Source organism: Carlito syrichta, unplaced genomic scaffold, assembly GCF_000164805.1.
Source record: "Carlito syrichta isolate Samal-C Ts95f unplaced genomic scaffold, Tarsius_syrichta-2.0.1 Scaffold311662, whole genome shotgun sequence".
NCBI classification, from domain to species: Eukaryota; Metazoa; Chordata; class Mammalia; order Primates; family Tarsiidae; genus Carlito; species Carlito syrichta.
The window spans coordinates 1-12,681 of NW_007255758.1; the positions used below are offsets into that span (position 1 = coordinate 1).

At 46.9% G+C, this 12,681-nt stretch overlaps 1 protein-coding gene across 3 annotated transcripts in view; it reads right to left on the reverse strand.

Moving 5' to 3' along the window:
* Positions 1–3,521: 3,521 nt before the first annotated feature.
* Positions 3,522–12,681, reverse strand: part of LOC103271437 (nodal modulator 1) — a 59,328-nt gene continuing 50,168 nt past the window's right edge. The window contains exons 29-32 of one of the 3 annotated variants that reach the window (XM_021717986.1): positions 10,550–10,669; positions 4,570–4,662; positions 4,039–4,166; positions 3,527–3,718 (exon numbers count right to left, since the gene is read on the reverse strand). In XM_021717986.1, coding sequence (XP_021573661.1) covers positions 3,679–3,718; positions 4,039–4,166; positions 4,570–4,662; positions 10,550–10,669 — 381 coding nt within the window. In that variant the 3' untranslated portion in view covers positions 3,527–3,678. Of the gene's footprint in view, positions 4,167–4,569; positions 4,663–10,549; positions 10,670–12,681 lie in introns of all 3 variants that reach the window. The other 2 variants (XM_008068911.2, XM_021717987.1) reach the window with 2 other exon arrangements.

Genomic DNA, 12,681 nt, shown 5'->3' on the forward strand with positions numbered 1-12,681 from the left:
CAGTTGAGGGAAACTACTAGGGGAGGGAGGGGCATACCTCATCAACAAGGGTACCTGCATAATCAATGTTCGTATACCTAACCCTGAATTGTACCCCACATCTTTATAATAAAATAATAATAAAAAATAAAATTAAAAAAAAAAAAAAGAAGGCAACTGGCAAACTACGTCCTCCCTGGTTCCTCCCAACTCTTCTTTTAGTGTGTGCTAGCTTTTAAGGGGCTGGGCACAGTGGCTCATGTTTGCAATCTCAGCACTTTGGGAGGCCAAAGCGAGAGGATCGCATGAGGTCAGGAATTCGAGACCAGCCTGGGCAACATAGGGACATTCCACCTCTACAAAAAAACTAAAATAAATTAGTGAAGTATGGGGGCATGCGCCTTGTAGCCCCAGCTACTCGGGAGGCTGAGGAGGGAGGCATGTTTGAGCCCAGGAATTTGAGGCTGCAGTAAGCTATGACTGTGTTACTGCACTCCAGCCTGGGTGACACAGCAAGACCCTGTCTCTAAAAATAAATAAATAAATAAGATACATTTTTTAAAAGAGAGAGAGAGAATTGGGTGTGGTGGCATGCACCTTGGGGGGCCACAGCAGGACTGCTTCAACCCAGGAGTTTGAGATAAGCCTGGGTCAAACCTGGGCAACACAGGGAGACCCCATCTCTATACAAAATAAGAAGAAATATTAGCCAGGGTGTTGGTGCATGCCTGTAATCCCAGCTATTTGGGAAGCCAAAATGGGAAGATAGCTTGAGCCCAGGAGTTCACAGCTACAGTGAACCAAGATCATGCCACTGCACTCCAGCCTGGTGACACAGCAAGACCTTGTCTCTAGAAAAGAAAAGAGGGAAATCTTGCCTATTAAAGGGCTGAATCTCAGTGCTTGGATGTGTAACTCTTAGTTCCAGAAACAATGCTGATGGGACAAAGGTCCTCCACCTCCTCACTGCCAAGACCCCTCCACTGCACACATCACTCCACGTCACTTGCCTTTGCTAACTTCACCTCACACCTGCTTCTCCTGCACGTGACACCCATTCCCAAAGCTCTGAGTCATTCCAGACAAGCTGGCGTGTAACGACATCACCTCACTTCATATAGCCGAGGCAGGGCAACATGGTGGCTAACAACTCTAGGACCTGGATCAAACCCAGTCTCCACTTCATAGTTGCGAGATGGTCAAGGCTCAGCGTCTCTCCCTGTAAAATGGCGCTGAGAACACACCCTTCATGAGGTCACGGAGTTGACGTGCATGCAGGGCCAGCACATCCCTGGCCATGGTAGCTCAAGAAAGGAGCTTGTCCCTGCTGGTGCTCCATCCAGAGGCAAGCCCTGGCTTCCACCTCATTTCGTGAGCTTCCTTCCTCACCATCAGAACCTTAGTTACATACAAGAACCACCTATCCCTCCACCCTCCTCCCAGGTCCTCCCCACACATGTGCATACATGAGAGTGCACACACAAACACACACGTGGGTACCCACACACAGCTCTTCCCCATCCTCCACTTCCACTTCCAGCAAGAGTTCCAGAATCCTTGCTGGTTGGTGGATAAAATTCAAAACACAGAAAAGACTAAGGTGAAGCCGTCACCTTGGATTGGCCCTGCCCTGAAGTTCTCTGGGGTGTCCTCATCAAGGTTTTATGGTTTTTATGGCCACTTTAATAGGTGAGGCAGGGCTCAGTGGCTCAGCCTGTAATCCCAGCACTTTAGGAGGCCGAGGCGAGTGGATTGCCTGAGCCTGCAGGTTCGAGATCAGCCCAGGCAGCTTAGCAAGACCTTGGCTCTAAAATAAATCAAAAATTAGCCAGGCATGGTAGCATACTCCTGTAGTTCTAGTTACTTGGAAGGCTGAGGCATAAGGACTGCCAGAGCCCAGCAGGTTAATGCTGGGGTTGCCATGACTATGGTACTGCACTCCAGCCTGGGCGACAGAGTGAGATTCCAACTTAAAAGAAAAAGTAGGTGAAAATGTGCAAGCAACAGAGTTCGCCAAGAACCCACCGTTTTAGACAGTTCTTTGTTTAATTCCTCAGGGAAAAAAAAATCTATCTCATAGAACTTTTGCACCATTCAAAACCCTCTAATAACATTAACATTTACTTCTCCCCACAGGAGGATCACAGTTGTCCCGAGACTGTCAGAAAATGGAGGGAAAAAAAATTATACACAATAGGCCCAACTTTCCAGTGGACTGAAATGCCACACACAAGTTCCCCCAAGGTCCAGGGGGTCACGTAGCCAGAGACAGGGAAAGGCTACCACTTCCTGGCGGCATCCGGAATTGGACAGAGCTGTTTTGACATTTACGAGCTCTTAACCTTTACACCGTGTCAATAAAAACCCCATTAACATTTAAAAGGGATGTTTCTGGTGTCCACTTGGAATAAGAGTTAGAAACACTTGGAATAAGAGTTAGAAACACTTGGAATAAGAGTTAGAAACACTTGGAATAAGAGTTAGAAACACTTGGAATAAGAGTTAGAAACAAGAATTAAATTATGTATCACATCTGCCCCCCATCTCCTGCACAGTTCATCTTCCTTCCACAGTGCCGACACCCCAAGAGCCACCATCTGAGAACACAGCAGCTCTTTGGGTGGCCTCAGGAGCCAGGAGTCCCCCAAGCTGACACTCTGCACTGGCAGCAGCATGTAACAAAAACCTCTGCCTCATTTTCCTCTCTCCAGTCTTGGTCCTTGGGGGCCTGCTCAAGCATCACTCCAGGAAGCTCCCTTAAGCTCCCAGGTGGGATTAGAACTACTCTGCACTCCCATGGCTCCCCCAAGCTTCCTCCATCTAAGGGTTTTGGCTCACTATACTGCCCTCGCCCATTTACTGGCTTGCCTTCTGCCCAGCAATGGGCCCATCTACTCATTCCCGCCTTGTTCCCCACTGAACACCCAGCATATGCCCAGCCCCGGGGATACAATGAAGGACAGAACAGATGGGCCCTGGCCTCCCCACCCTCTGCAGTGCCATCCGCTCCACTGACTCCATATGCCCATGCCCGTCACGTGTGGCACTCAGTAGATGGAGGGGATAGATGTGTCCCCTCCTCCACTGCAACTTAGTGACTTCTTGCAAGAATGACATTCACTCTGTTCAGATGCAGAGATTTCCTGTGCAATACACATGAACCGGCCGCCTTCAAGCCTCACCCAGACTATATACGCATTTTGCTTATAGCCAAAGTGTGTCGCTTTTTGTTGCTAATGTTTAAAACTGGCAAGATTTCACATAAAACTCTTTCTTTCTGATTTCTCTAGAAAAATGAACTAACATTCCTGCAGAACTACGGTGAGCCAGAGACGAGTAACCCCCCTCCTCAGATGCGGTGGGCGCTCTTCAATATGCCACAACCCCCACTCTCCCCTACTATCTAGCACTGAGGCCAAAAGACAGCTGCCAGGACCACCTTGTGCCCCAACCGGCTTCACGCAGGACTCCAGCCTGGTTTACATGCAGCTCAATGTGCAGCCATAGGCTATGCCCACGCCATCCAGGAAACACATTTGAGATGATCTACAACACAAATGAATGGGCAGTTTTATTGATTTTCACCTCCTAACATCGCTTCCTAGTAGTGGACACAGGTTGCTGTGATTTCCAGCAGGGACCTCGAATGCAAAGGAGTTAAGGAAGCAGTTAAACCCAGAAGGGACTTCAGCATGGAACCTAAAACCATGTTTGCCGGAACTCTTCTTGCAAACGAGTGCTGAAGATTACGAACCACATTCTCACACCACCGGCATAGCTTAAATACTTCTTCAACAAAAATATTAATAATAAATTATCTTTGACTCAGAAAATAAATTCTGTTCAGCAGAGTGACAGGAGGGTCCATTCATTGCATTGCACAAGGGGCCACATGAAGGGGGGGGGACACAGGAGCTGACGGCCACGTCCACACCAGTGTGGGGCCAAAGCACAGGCTGAAGTTAGGCGACACATGCTTTACACTTCATCCCAAGGGCAGGTGGCGGCCCGCCGGCATCCCATCCCAATGAGACTGCCACTTCCCCTCTTGTTCCTCACGTCCGCCTTGTCTTTTGTTTCTTGGCTTGTCTCTTTGCATCTTCTGGGCCACTATTGTCAGAGGCCGCCTGGCCAAGCGCTCGAACTCCCTGCAGTCGACTCATCAACTGCCACAGCAATGGAATGAGCTAGAAAGAGAGAGTGAGAGAGGGGGATGCCAGGAGACTTCTGCCCGGATGGATGGTGGCTCTTGCTTCTTCTTCAGGCATGGCCGGTACCCACCAAGTGTTGGTGGGGAGGATTTCAATTCTAATGAGAAAGGAAGGTCTCTGTACCAAAGGGTGCAGAAACGGGCTGGCCTCCCTCCAGGAGCAACACACTCCCAGACGCATTCTAGGTTTAAGGATTAGGAGAGATGTGGGACAAGAGGCTGACTGCCTTGAAAGGCGGCCTAGGACTTGACCTGAGACTTTCTCGGGCCCTTCTAACCCTAACATTCAGTGACTTCTGGAAACCTGGACATCCCTCCAGCTGTCAGAACTCGCTCTCTCTGAGATGCCTGCCTCCTCAGGAGGTCTCTGGATTTCCTACCTTGTCGTGGTTGTATCCGGCCAGCAGAACAAGCAATGTCAGCGGCAGAGCAATGTAGGATCCTTGTGCAATGTCTTGCTCAGGCAGCTTCCTCTGCAAACAAGAGACATTACTTCTCATCGAAGTCCTACCTTCATCTGTTACCAAGAGAGACACAGCCTGACCCACACAGCCTTTCCAACTGGCCCCCCAAGGACGCCTAGGGCCCCTTGTGAGCCAAATTCTTGCTAGCCCAAGGAAGAGGCTGAAGCAATTCAGAGAAGTGCTTACATGAGTCTTCTGCCATCCAAGCTCCTTTACTTGGTTTTGCGATTCTAGTAACAGGCATCCCTAACTCTCTGAATGTTCACTATCTGCGCTAAGGAAATGAAGAGATGCAGATAAAAGGGAACCTTGTGGTTGAAGAGCAAGGGGGTTTCTGTTGAGGCCCTGCTACATGTAGGACTCAGTCCCACAAGGCTGTATCACAAGCCCACTGTTCTGGTCCCAGGACACGCAGTTGGACAGCTGGTCCCAGAGAGCATGTCCTAGTGAGGAAGCGAAGCAGAGACTGCCACTTGTCCTGTGGCCATTTTCCCTTTCTTCCAATAGAACCCCCTGCTTTTATCTGGGTCAAGCAGAAGACAGACCACATTTCCCAGCCCGCCTGTAGCTAAGCGCAGCCAGCGAACTCCAGGAACAGAAGTGGCAGGTGCCACACCCTGGTTGTACTCTAAAAGAGAAATGATATGCCTTCCTTTTGCTGGCTGGACGGCATTTGGCCAAGTGCCCCCTTCTAGAAAAGAGCAATGTGCTGGAGCAGAGCAACAAGAGGAGGGGCTGGCCTGGGTCCTGATACCTCGAAGTAACCACATGGTCCCTGGACTGCTCACTCCTGGACACAGCTGACACAGAAACTTCTATCTTGCTAAAGCCCCTGAGATTCTGGGTTCAAAAACATCAAGTGATAGCCCAACTAGCTCACTCTACTCCTAAAAGGAAACAGATAAACTAAATAAGTATGTTCATATAATGATAAAAACAGGCTGATGAGCCACAGCAGTGTTCTTGACGGATGACACAGGGACTCCCATCTCTGGAGGGTCACAGACCAAAACTATTTTCATAACAATGCTAAGATGTATGTGCCCTTTTCACTCATTCTGCCACAAGTGTGCAGTGGACATTTCCAGAGGCTGCACGGTACAATGGCATCACACCACAGCTAATAGAAGCATGCCTTGTGGATTCTGGTGTTTCCAGGATGTTTTACTTTCTAATATGATAAATACAGATAGATATAATCGGTTGCGAATTATACAAATTGAGCTCTTTGAGACCCTCAAAGAGGGTCATGGAATCGGGAGACCTACACATATGAGAACTAAAAGGCTGGGAATGACAGTGGGGCCATACCTAGATGTCCTTTAGGAAATTGAGGACTAAGGGCACCAACAGACTTCCACCTCCAACTGCCCACTCCTGTCTTTTTTGGCATCTCTTAGATCTCAACCTGTTTTCCTTCAACATGAATACCTACTTAAAAGTTCAACTCAGTGGGAACTCATGGAGTAGTCATGAGTCGGACCTTGAGTCCCAGGTCTTACCGGATGGCCTCAGGCAGCCACATTAAGACTTGGTTGAACTGGGGAGAGGTGAACCTATTCAGTAAATGGTGCTGGGAAAACTGGCTGATCACATGCAGAAAACTGAAACAGGACCCCTACCTATCACCATACACAAAAATTAACTCTAAACTGTAAAAATCTTAGAAAATGCAGGAAACACCCTTATGGAAATTGGAACTGACAACCAATTCCTGATCAAAACTCCAAGTGCCCATACCATAAGAGATAAGATAGACAAATGGGACCTCAACAAACTGAAAAGCTTCTGCAAAGCAAAAGAATCCATCAAGAAAGCAGGGAAATAGCCCACAGAATGTGAAAAAATATTTGCCAACTGTATATCTGACAAAGACCTAACATCCAGGATCTACAAGAAACTCAAGTGCACTGAAAACACATGGTCCCATTAAAAAGTGGGCAAAAGTTATGATTAGACACTTCTCAAAAGATATACAGGCAGCCAACAGACACATGAAAAAGTGCTTAGCCTCACTAATTTTTAGAGAAATGCAAATCCCCCAGGAGGAAACACTTATCTTGCTCTCTCCTCTGTGGAGACCTGGTTGGAAAGTGCCAGAGAGATGAGCATGGATGACTGCTTGCCTCTGCAAGGGGACACACTGTGACCCAGTGCTTCTGTGAAGGCCATGAGCAGCCACGGGCTGAGACATTCCCAAGGACCCCAGTAGGAGACTCACCCGGGCCCAGGGACACACAGTGGTGGGAATGTAGGGATGCCACTTGGTGGTGCCCAGGGCCCAGCCTCATAGCTGCTGAAGGAGTGTGCCTGTCATGTCCAAGAATGTGGAAAATGACGCCCACCAGGGCTTGGATTTCTGAGCAGGGGCCAGGTGACTCATGAAATAGATACCACCTAACCCCAGTAAGAATGGCCATCATTAATAAAACAAACAACAACAGACACTGGTGAGGATGCAGAGAAAAAGGAACCCTTCTACACTGTTGGTGGGAATACAAACCAGTGCAACCTCTTTGGAAGACAGTGTGGCGGTTTCTGAAAGAACTAGAAGTTGATCTTCCATATGACCCAGCAATCCCCCTATTGGGAATATACCTGGAGGAACTCAAGTTATTCTATCAAAAAGATACCTGCACACATATGCTTGTTGCAGCTCTATTCACAATAGCAAAAACATGGAACCAACCATGTTGCCCATCAAAGTTGGACTGGATTTAAAAAATGTGGTACTCATACACAATGGAATATTATGCAGCCATAAAGAACAACAAACATATGGACTTCGCAGCAACTTATGTGGATCATCATCTATAGTGATCTATCACAGAAACAAAGAACAGAATACCACATGTTCTCACTCATAAGGGAAACTTGAACAATTATCATACTATAAGAAACGGATTGGCAGTAGTGGGAAACTGCCAGGGGAGGTGGAGTGGGATTGGCAGTTGAGGGAAACTGCTGGGAGGGGGGCACACCTCATCAACAAGGGTACCTGCATAATGACATTTATATACCTAAACCTGAATTGTACCCCATATCTTTAAAGAAAAAAAGACTTGGTTGATTTAACCATAAAATGGAGACCATGGGAACAGCAGCAACTGCAGGGTATACTGTGAGAACTCAGTGAAGTAAGATATGTAGAAGGCTCAGCAGGGCATTGAAAGTTGGGTAAAAGATCAATTCTCATGGTTACAGTGGCCACATTCAACACCAGAGGGAACCAATGTGCATCAAAGGCCCTTGTGACTGTACACACTGAACTGCATGTCATGGGGGAAGGCCATAACATGGAAATCACGTGGCTAGAGATAAACTGCCTCATCTGAGCCCTGGCACTGCTGACGAACCCCAGGTAAGTGATTAAATCTCTCTGAGCGTCTACAAAAGTGGGAAGAATGCTACTGGAAAGTTTGCTGTGACAATCAACTCACATGAGTGCCCTGCACAGACCCCAGCACAGCACAGGGGTGCCCTTCACAAGTCACCTGGCCCCTGCTCGGAAATCCAAGCCCTGGTGGGTGTCATTTTCCACATTCTTGGACATGACGGGCACATTCCTTTAGCAACTACAAGGGTGGGCCCTGGACACCACCAAGCAGCATCTATACGTTCCCACAACTGTGTGTCCCAGGTGAGTCTCCTGCTGGGGCCCTTGGGAATGTCTCAGCCCGTGGCTGCCCATGGCCTTCACAGAGGCACTGTGTGTCCCCTTGCAGAGGCAAGCAGTGTCGTCCACACTCATCTCTCTGGCACTTTCCAACCAGGTGTCCACAGAGAAGAGCAAGGTAAGTGCTTCCTCCTGGGGGATCGGAAACACTCCCTTCCTCAAGTGAGACCACCCTTGCCGGCTCACTGCACATGAGCCACACCTCAGGAAGCCGGCCTTCTCATCCTGTATGGAACTGGCTAGCACATGAAAAAGATAACTGGGAACCATTCTTCACGCTTTACACCAGGAAAAACCCCACACAAATAGAGAGATTTAAATGTAACAAAGAGACCATACAAGTCCCAGAAGAAAACATTCCTGTAAAAACTGGGAGTGGGGAAATCTTTTCTAACTATAACTCAAAGTCCAGAAGCAATAAATAGTAACACATTTAACATAAAAATAAAATAAACGTTTGTATACACCAAGTGAAAGGCTAAATGATAAACTGGGAAAAATTCATACAACAAAGAGCTAATATCCAGAGTTTCTGAAAACAGTTAAAAAGGATCAAAAATTCAATAGAAATGTCAGTTAAGAAGTAAACAGTTCACAGAAAAGAAAATACCAACAGCTCTTCACCACATAAAGAGAGAAATGCGAATTAAAACTACACTGAGATAATACCACTTCTCAGCTTTGAGACTACAAAACTTAAAATATGTGACAACACCCCCTGTTGGAGAAAAGAGGTCCTCATTCATTGCTGGTGGGAATGCAAAACAAGGCGTGAAGGGGCAAAATTGACCAAAACTCCACATGCATTTGCCCTCTGATCCAGAAACTCCACTTCTGATTCTATTCCAGAGAGGCCAACAAACATCCAAAAGCATCCATAAGGCAATTTATCAAAGGGTTATTTATAACAGCAGGAAACTAGTGACAATCCAAATGTCCATCGACCAGGGACTAACAGGATATACCATGGTGCTACAGGCTGAATGCTTGTGTCCCCCAGAATTCACAGGGTGAACCATAAACACCAACATGATAGCATTAAGGAGACATCACTTTTAGGAGGTGATTAAGCTATGAGGTGGAACCTTTGTGAATGGGATTTGTGCCCTTATAAAAGAGCCTGTGTGCCCATTTCTGGCAAGATAGCAAGATAGCACCATCTCTGAAGTAGAGCATGAGCCCTCACCAGACACCGAGCCTGCTGGTGCCTCGATCTTGGACTTCCCTGTCTCTAGAACTGTAAGAAATAAATGTTTGTTGTTTATAAGCTACTCAGTCCAAGAAATTTTATTACAGAAGTCCAAATGGACTTAGGCAGATGGTATACCCACACAAAGGAATACTGTGCAGTTATAAAAAACGAATTGGGAATATCTAAATATTTTGCTCTACATATTGCTTCCTTTTTTAAAGAAATAAAAATAAAATTCTTACTTTTTCCACCAAGAATGCCCAGAAACAATGACTAACACAGCAGTTATGAGGTCAGCTTTTTGTGGTTTAATGTGGATTCCTGCACCCACCAAGTTCAGATCCAGTGGTCCTGAGGTCTAGAATTCGCTATTGTTGCTGATGTGTCTGTTCAATCTCCAGGTGATGCTACTGCACCCAAGTTTGAGAATCACTGACCTATACAATGATCTCATGAATGTGAAAGACAGGTGTACATTGTGCTTGTTCTTTTGTTGTTTAGTCTCTTGGATACAGGATCCAGTAAGGGCCCCATATTGTGATAAATTAAGTTTCTTCCAACCCACTGGTATCTCATCCATCTGGTTTTTCTCTTATAATTTATTTGTCAAACAAATCAGGCTCCAGGTTGTTGTCCTGCAACCTGTGGAGTCATTTACATGCTCTGTGTCATTTACATGTTCCTGTCAATTGGCAGTGGGTGCTACAGGCTGGTGTAGGTGGGTACATGTGCCTTCTGCTGGAAGAAACAATGCCACCAGCCCCTGGCAACAATGTCCCTCTGCCCACGTTCACTCCTGAAAGATCTAATTTCTTCCTCAAAGGGAATGGCAGGCATCAGTGCTTAGAAAAGCTAAAAAGCACCTGGGGAAACCCAGAATCCAGAATGCAGAACCAAAACTGGGAAGGGACTCAGTGCTGGGAGCCCTGTGAGTACTTGCCCTCCAACCTGCAACCTGGGGCAAGGGGGGGTGGACTCGCCTTCTCTCACCACCCTGTGAACTTTGTTTAACTCCCCCTTTTACTTACCGTGGGGTTAAAAATCAAGGTGATATGTTTGTGGTAGCCCACTGCAGTGAAGGATACTTGAGGCAGGACGTAGTCATACTGGGACCTGGGGAGTGTGGAGTCCAGCAGCACAACATAGTTCTGTGCACACATGAAAAGGAGTGACTTTTGTAAAGCACAGCTTTGGCAAAGCAAATTAAAACTAAACCTAACTTATGGCCGTGATATAAAGAACTTCATGTTTCCCCAAGTCTGCACAGCCAAATCAAGGTTGCTACCTTCCAAGTAGTAACCTCAGCAGGCTAGTCCATCAGTGCCGGTTGTGTCCCCAGTGTCTTGGAGACTGTGTCTTCTGATAAGGCTGTCTTAGAAGCATATTCAACCTCCACAATTATGGTCCTCTGAGAATCCGACTTTATGAAACACATAAAAGTTATTAAGAACCAGTTCTGATGAGGGAGGTACATGATCCAGCTGAGGAAGACTCTTTTCAATCCAAAGTGAGACCGGTTCTAAGGGGCGATACTTAAGTGGCTCACAAATCTGGCAAGTTCTAAAAATACAGTATCCCAGGAGGCAGTAATAGTCGGCGTGCTGAGACCGACCCACTGCCAGTCTGTTCGGCAAGGTCAGGATCATTAGCCCCATTTTACAGACAAGGAAAGCAAAGCCTGAGGAGGTTAAGAATAATTCTCCCAGGGTCACTCAGCTAGAAAGGCAGCCAAGCACCTGTGAAGGCTCTGAATCCAGGTGAGGTCTGCCCCAAAGCCTAAAATGTTCCACACTGCTGTGAAAGTGACTGTGTCAAAGGTCAACACCCCTGAAGAAATAGGAGGGAAAAAAATCCCATGACAACCTGTTTGATGATTTGACAGCCATTTTACAGAGAGGAAGGCCACAGTACACCATCCCCATGGCAATTAGTAAGAAGCCAGGAGAGAGAACATCACACGTAGGGACGCATATGTAGGGATATCCTCTGGCTAATAACACCCAAAAGTACCAACATGTTTGCAAAGTTTGCTCCCATCATGCCAACTACAACAGTTAGCTCTACCTGAAGAGAATTGATAACAAACATTATCAACTCTGGGAGGAAGACGGGCATCCAGATTCATGAAACCCAAGGACACCAAACAGGTGGAAGCTCACATGGTCTGCACGAGACATTACAATTTAACTGTCAAAGACAGAATCTTGAAAGCAGCAAGAGCAAAAGCAGCTCAGCACATTCAAGGGAACCCCCATGATAAGACTCGGTGGATTTCTGGCAGAAACCTTGCAGGCCAGGAAAGAAGAGCTGACACATTCAAAGTGCTAAGGGTCAACGAGGCGCAGACACAGGGCCCCGGTTACACAGATTACGGCATTTCCTATATTATGGACCATAGTCCATACAAATCATGTCATAAAAGACTTAATGGCAGGGCACGGTGGCTCACGCCTATAATTCCAGCACTTTGGGAGGTGGAGGCTAACAAATTGCCTGAGCTGAGGGGTTCAAGACCAGTTTGGGCAACTTGGCAAGACCTCATCTCTACAATAAATCAAAAAATTAAGGCCAGGCGCAGTGGCTCATACCTATAATCCCAGCACTTTGGGAGGCCAAGGTGAGAGGATTGCCTGACCCCACGGGTTTGAGACCAGCCTGGGCAACTTGGCGAGACCTCATCTCTACAATAAATAAATAAATAAATAAATAGCTGAGTGTGGTGGCACATGCCTGTAGAAGTGGAAGGATCACCTGAGCCCAAGAGGTTGAGGTTGCAGTGGCCGTGAGCAGGCCATTGCACTCTAGCCTGAAAGACAGAGCAAGACTCCAACTCAAAAAAGAAAAAAAATTAGCTAGATGCTCTGGCACATGCCTGTTGTTCCAGCTACTTGAAAGGTTGAGGCAGAAGGATCACCTGAACCCAGCAGATGGAGGCTGTAGTGGCTGTGAGTGTGCCACTGCACTCCAGTCTGGGTGACAGAGTAAAACTCCGACACACAAAAAATAGATTTAATGATGGGGAGCAGATTCATGATATAGTCTTAATTGAAAAGGCTTACAAAACAGTGCACAAAATGGTCCCAGTTTTGAATTATTAAAATACGTATACACACACACACACACACACACACACACACACACACACACACACACACACACA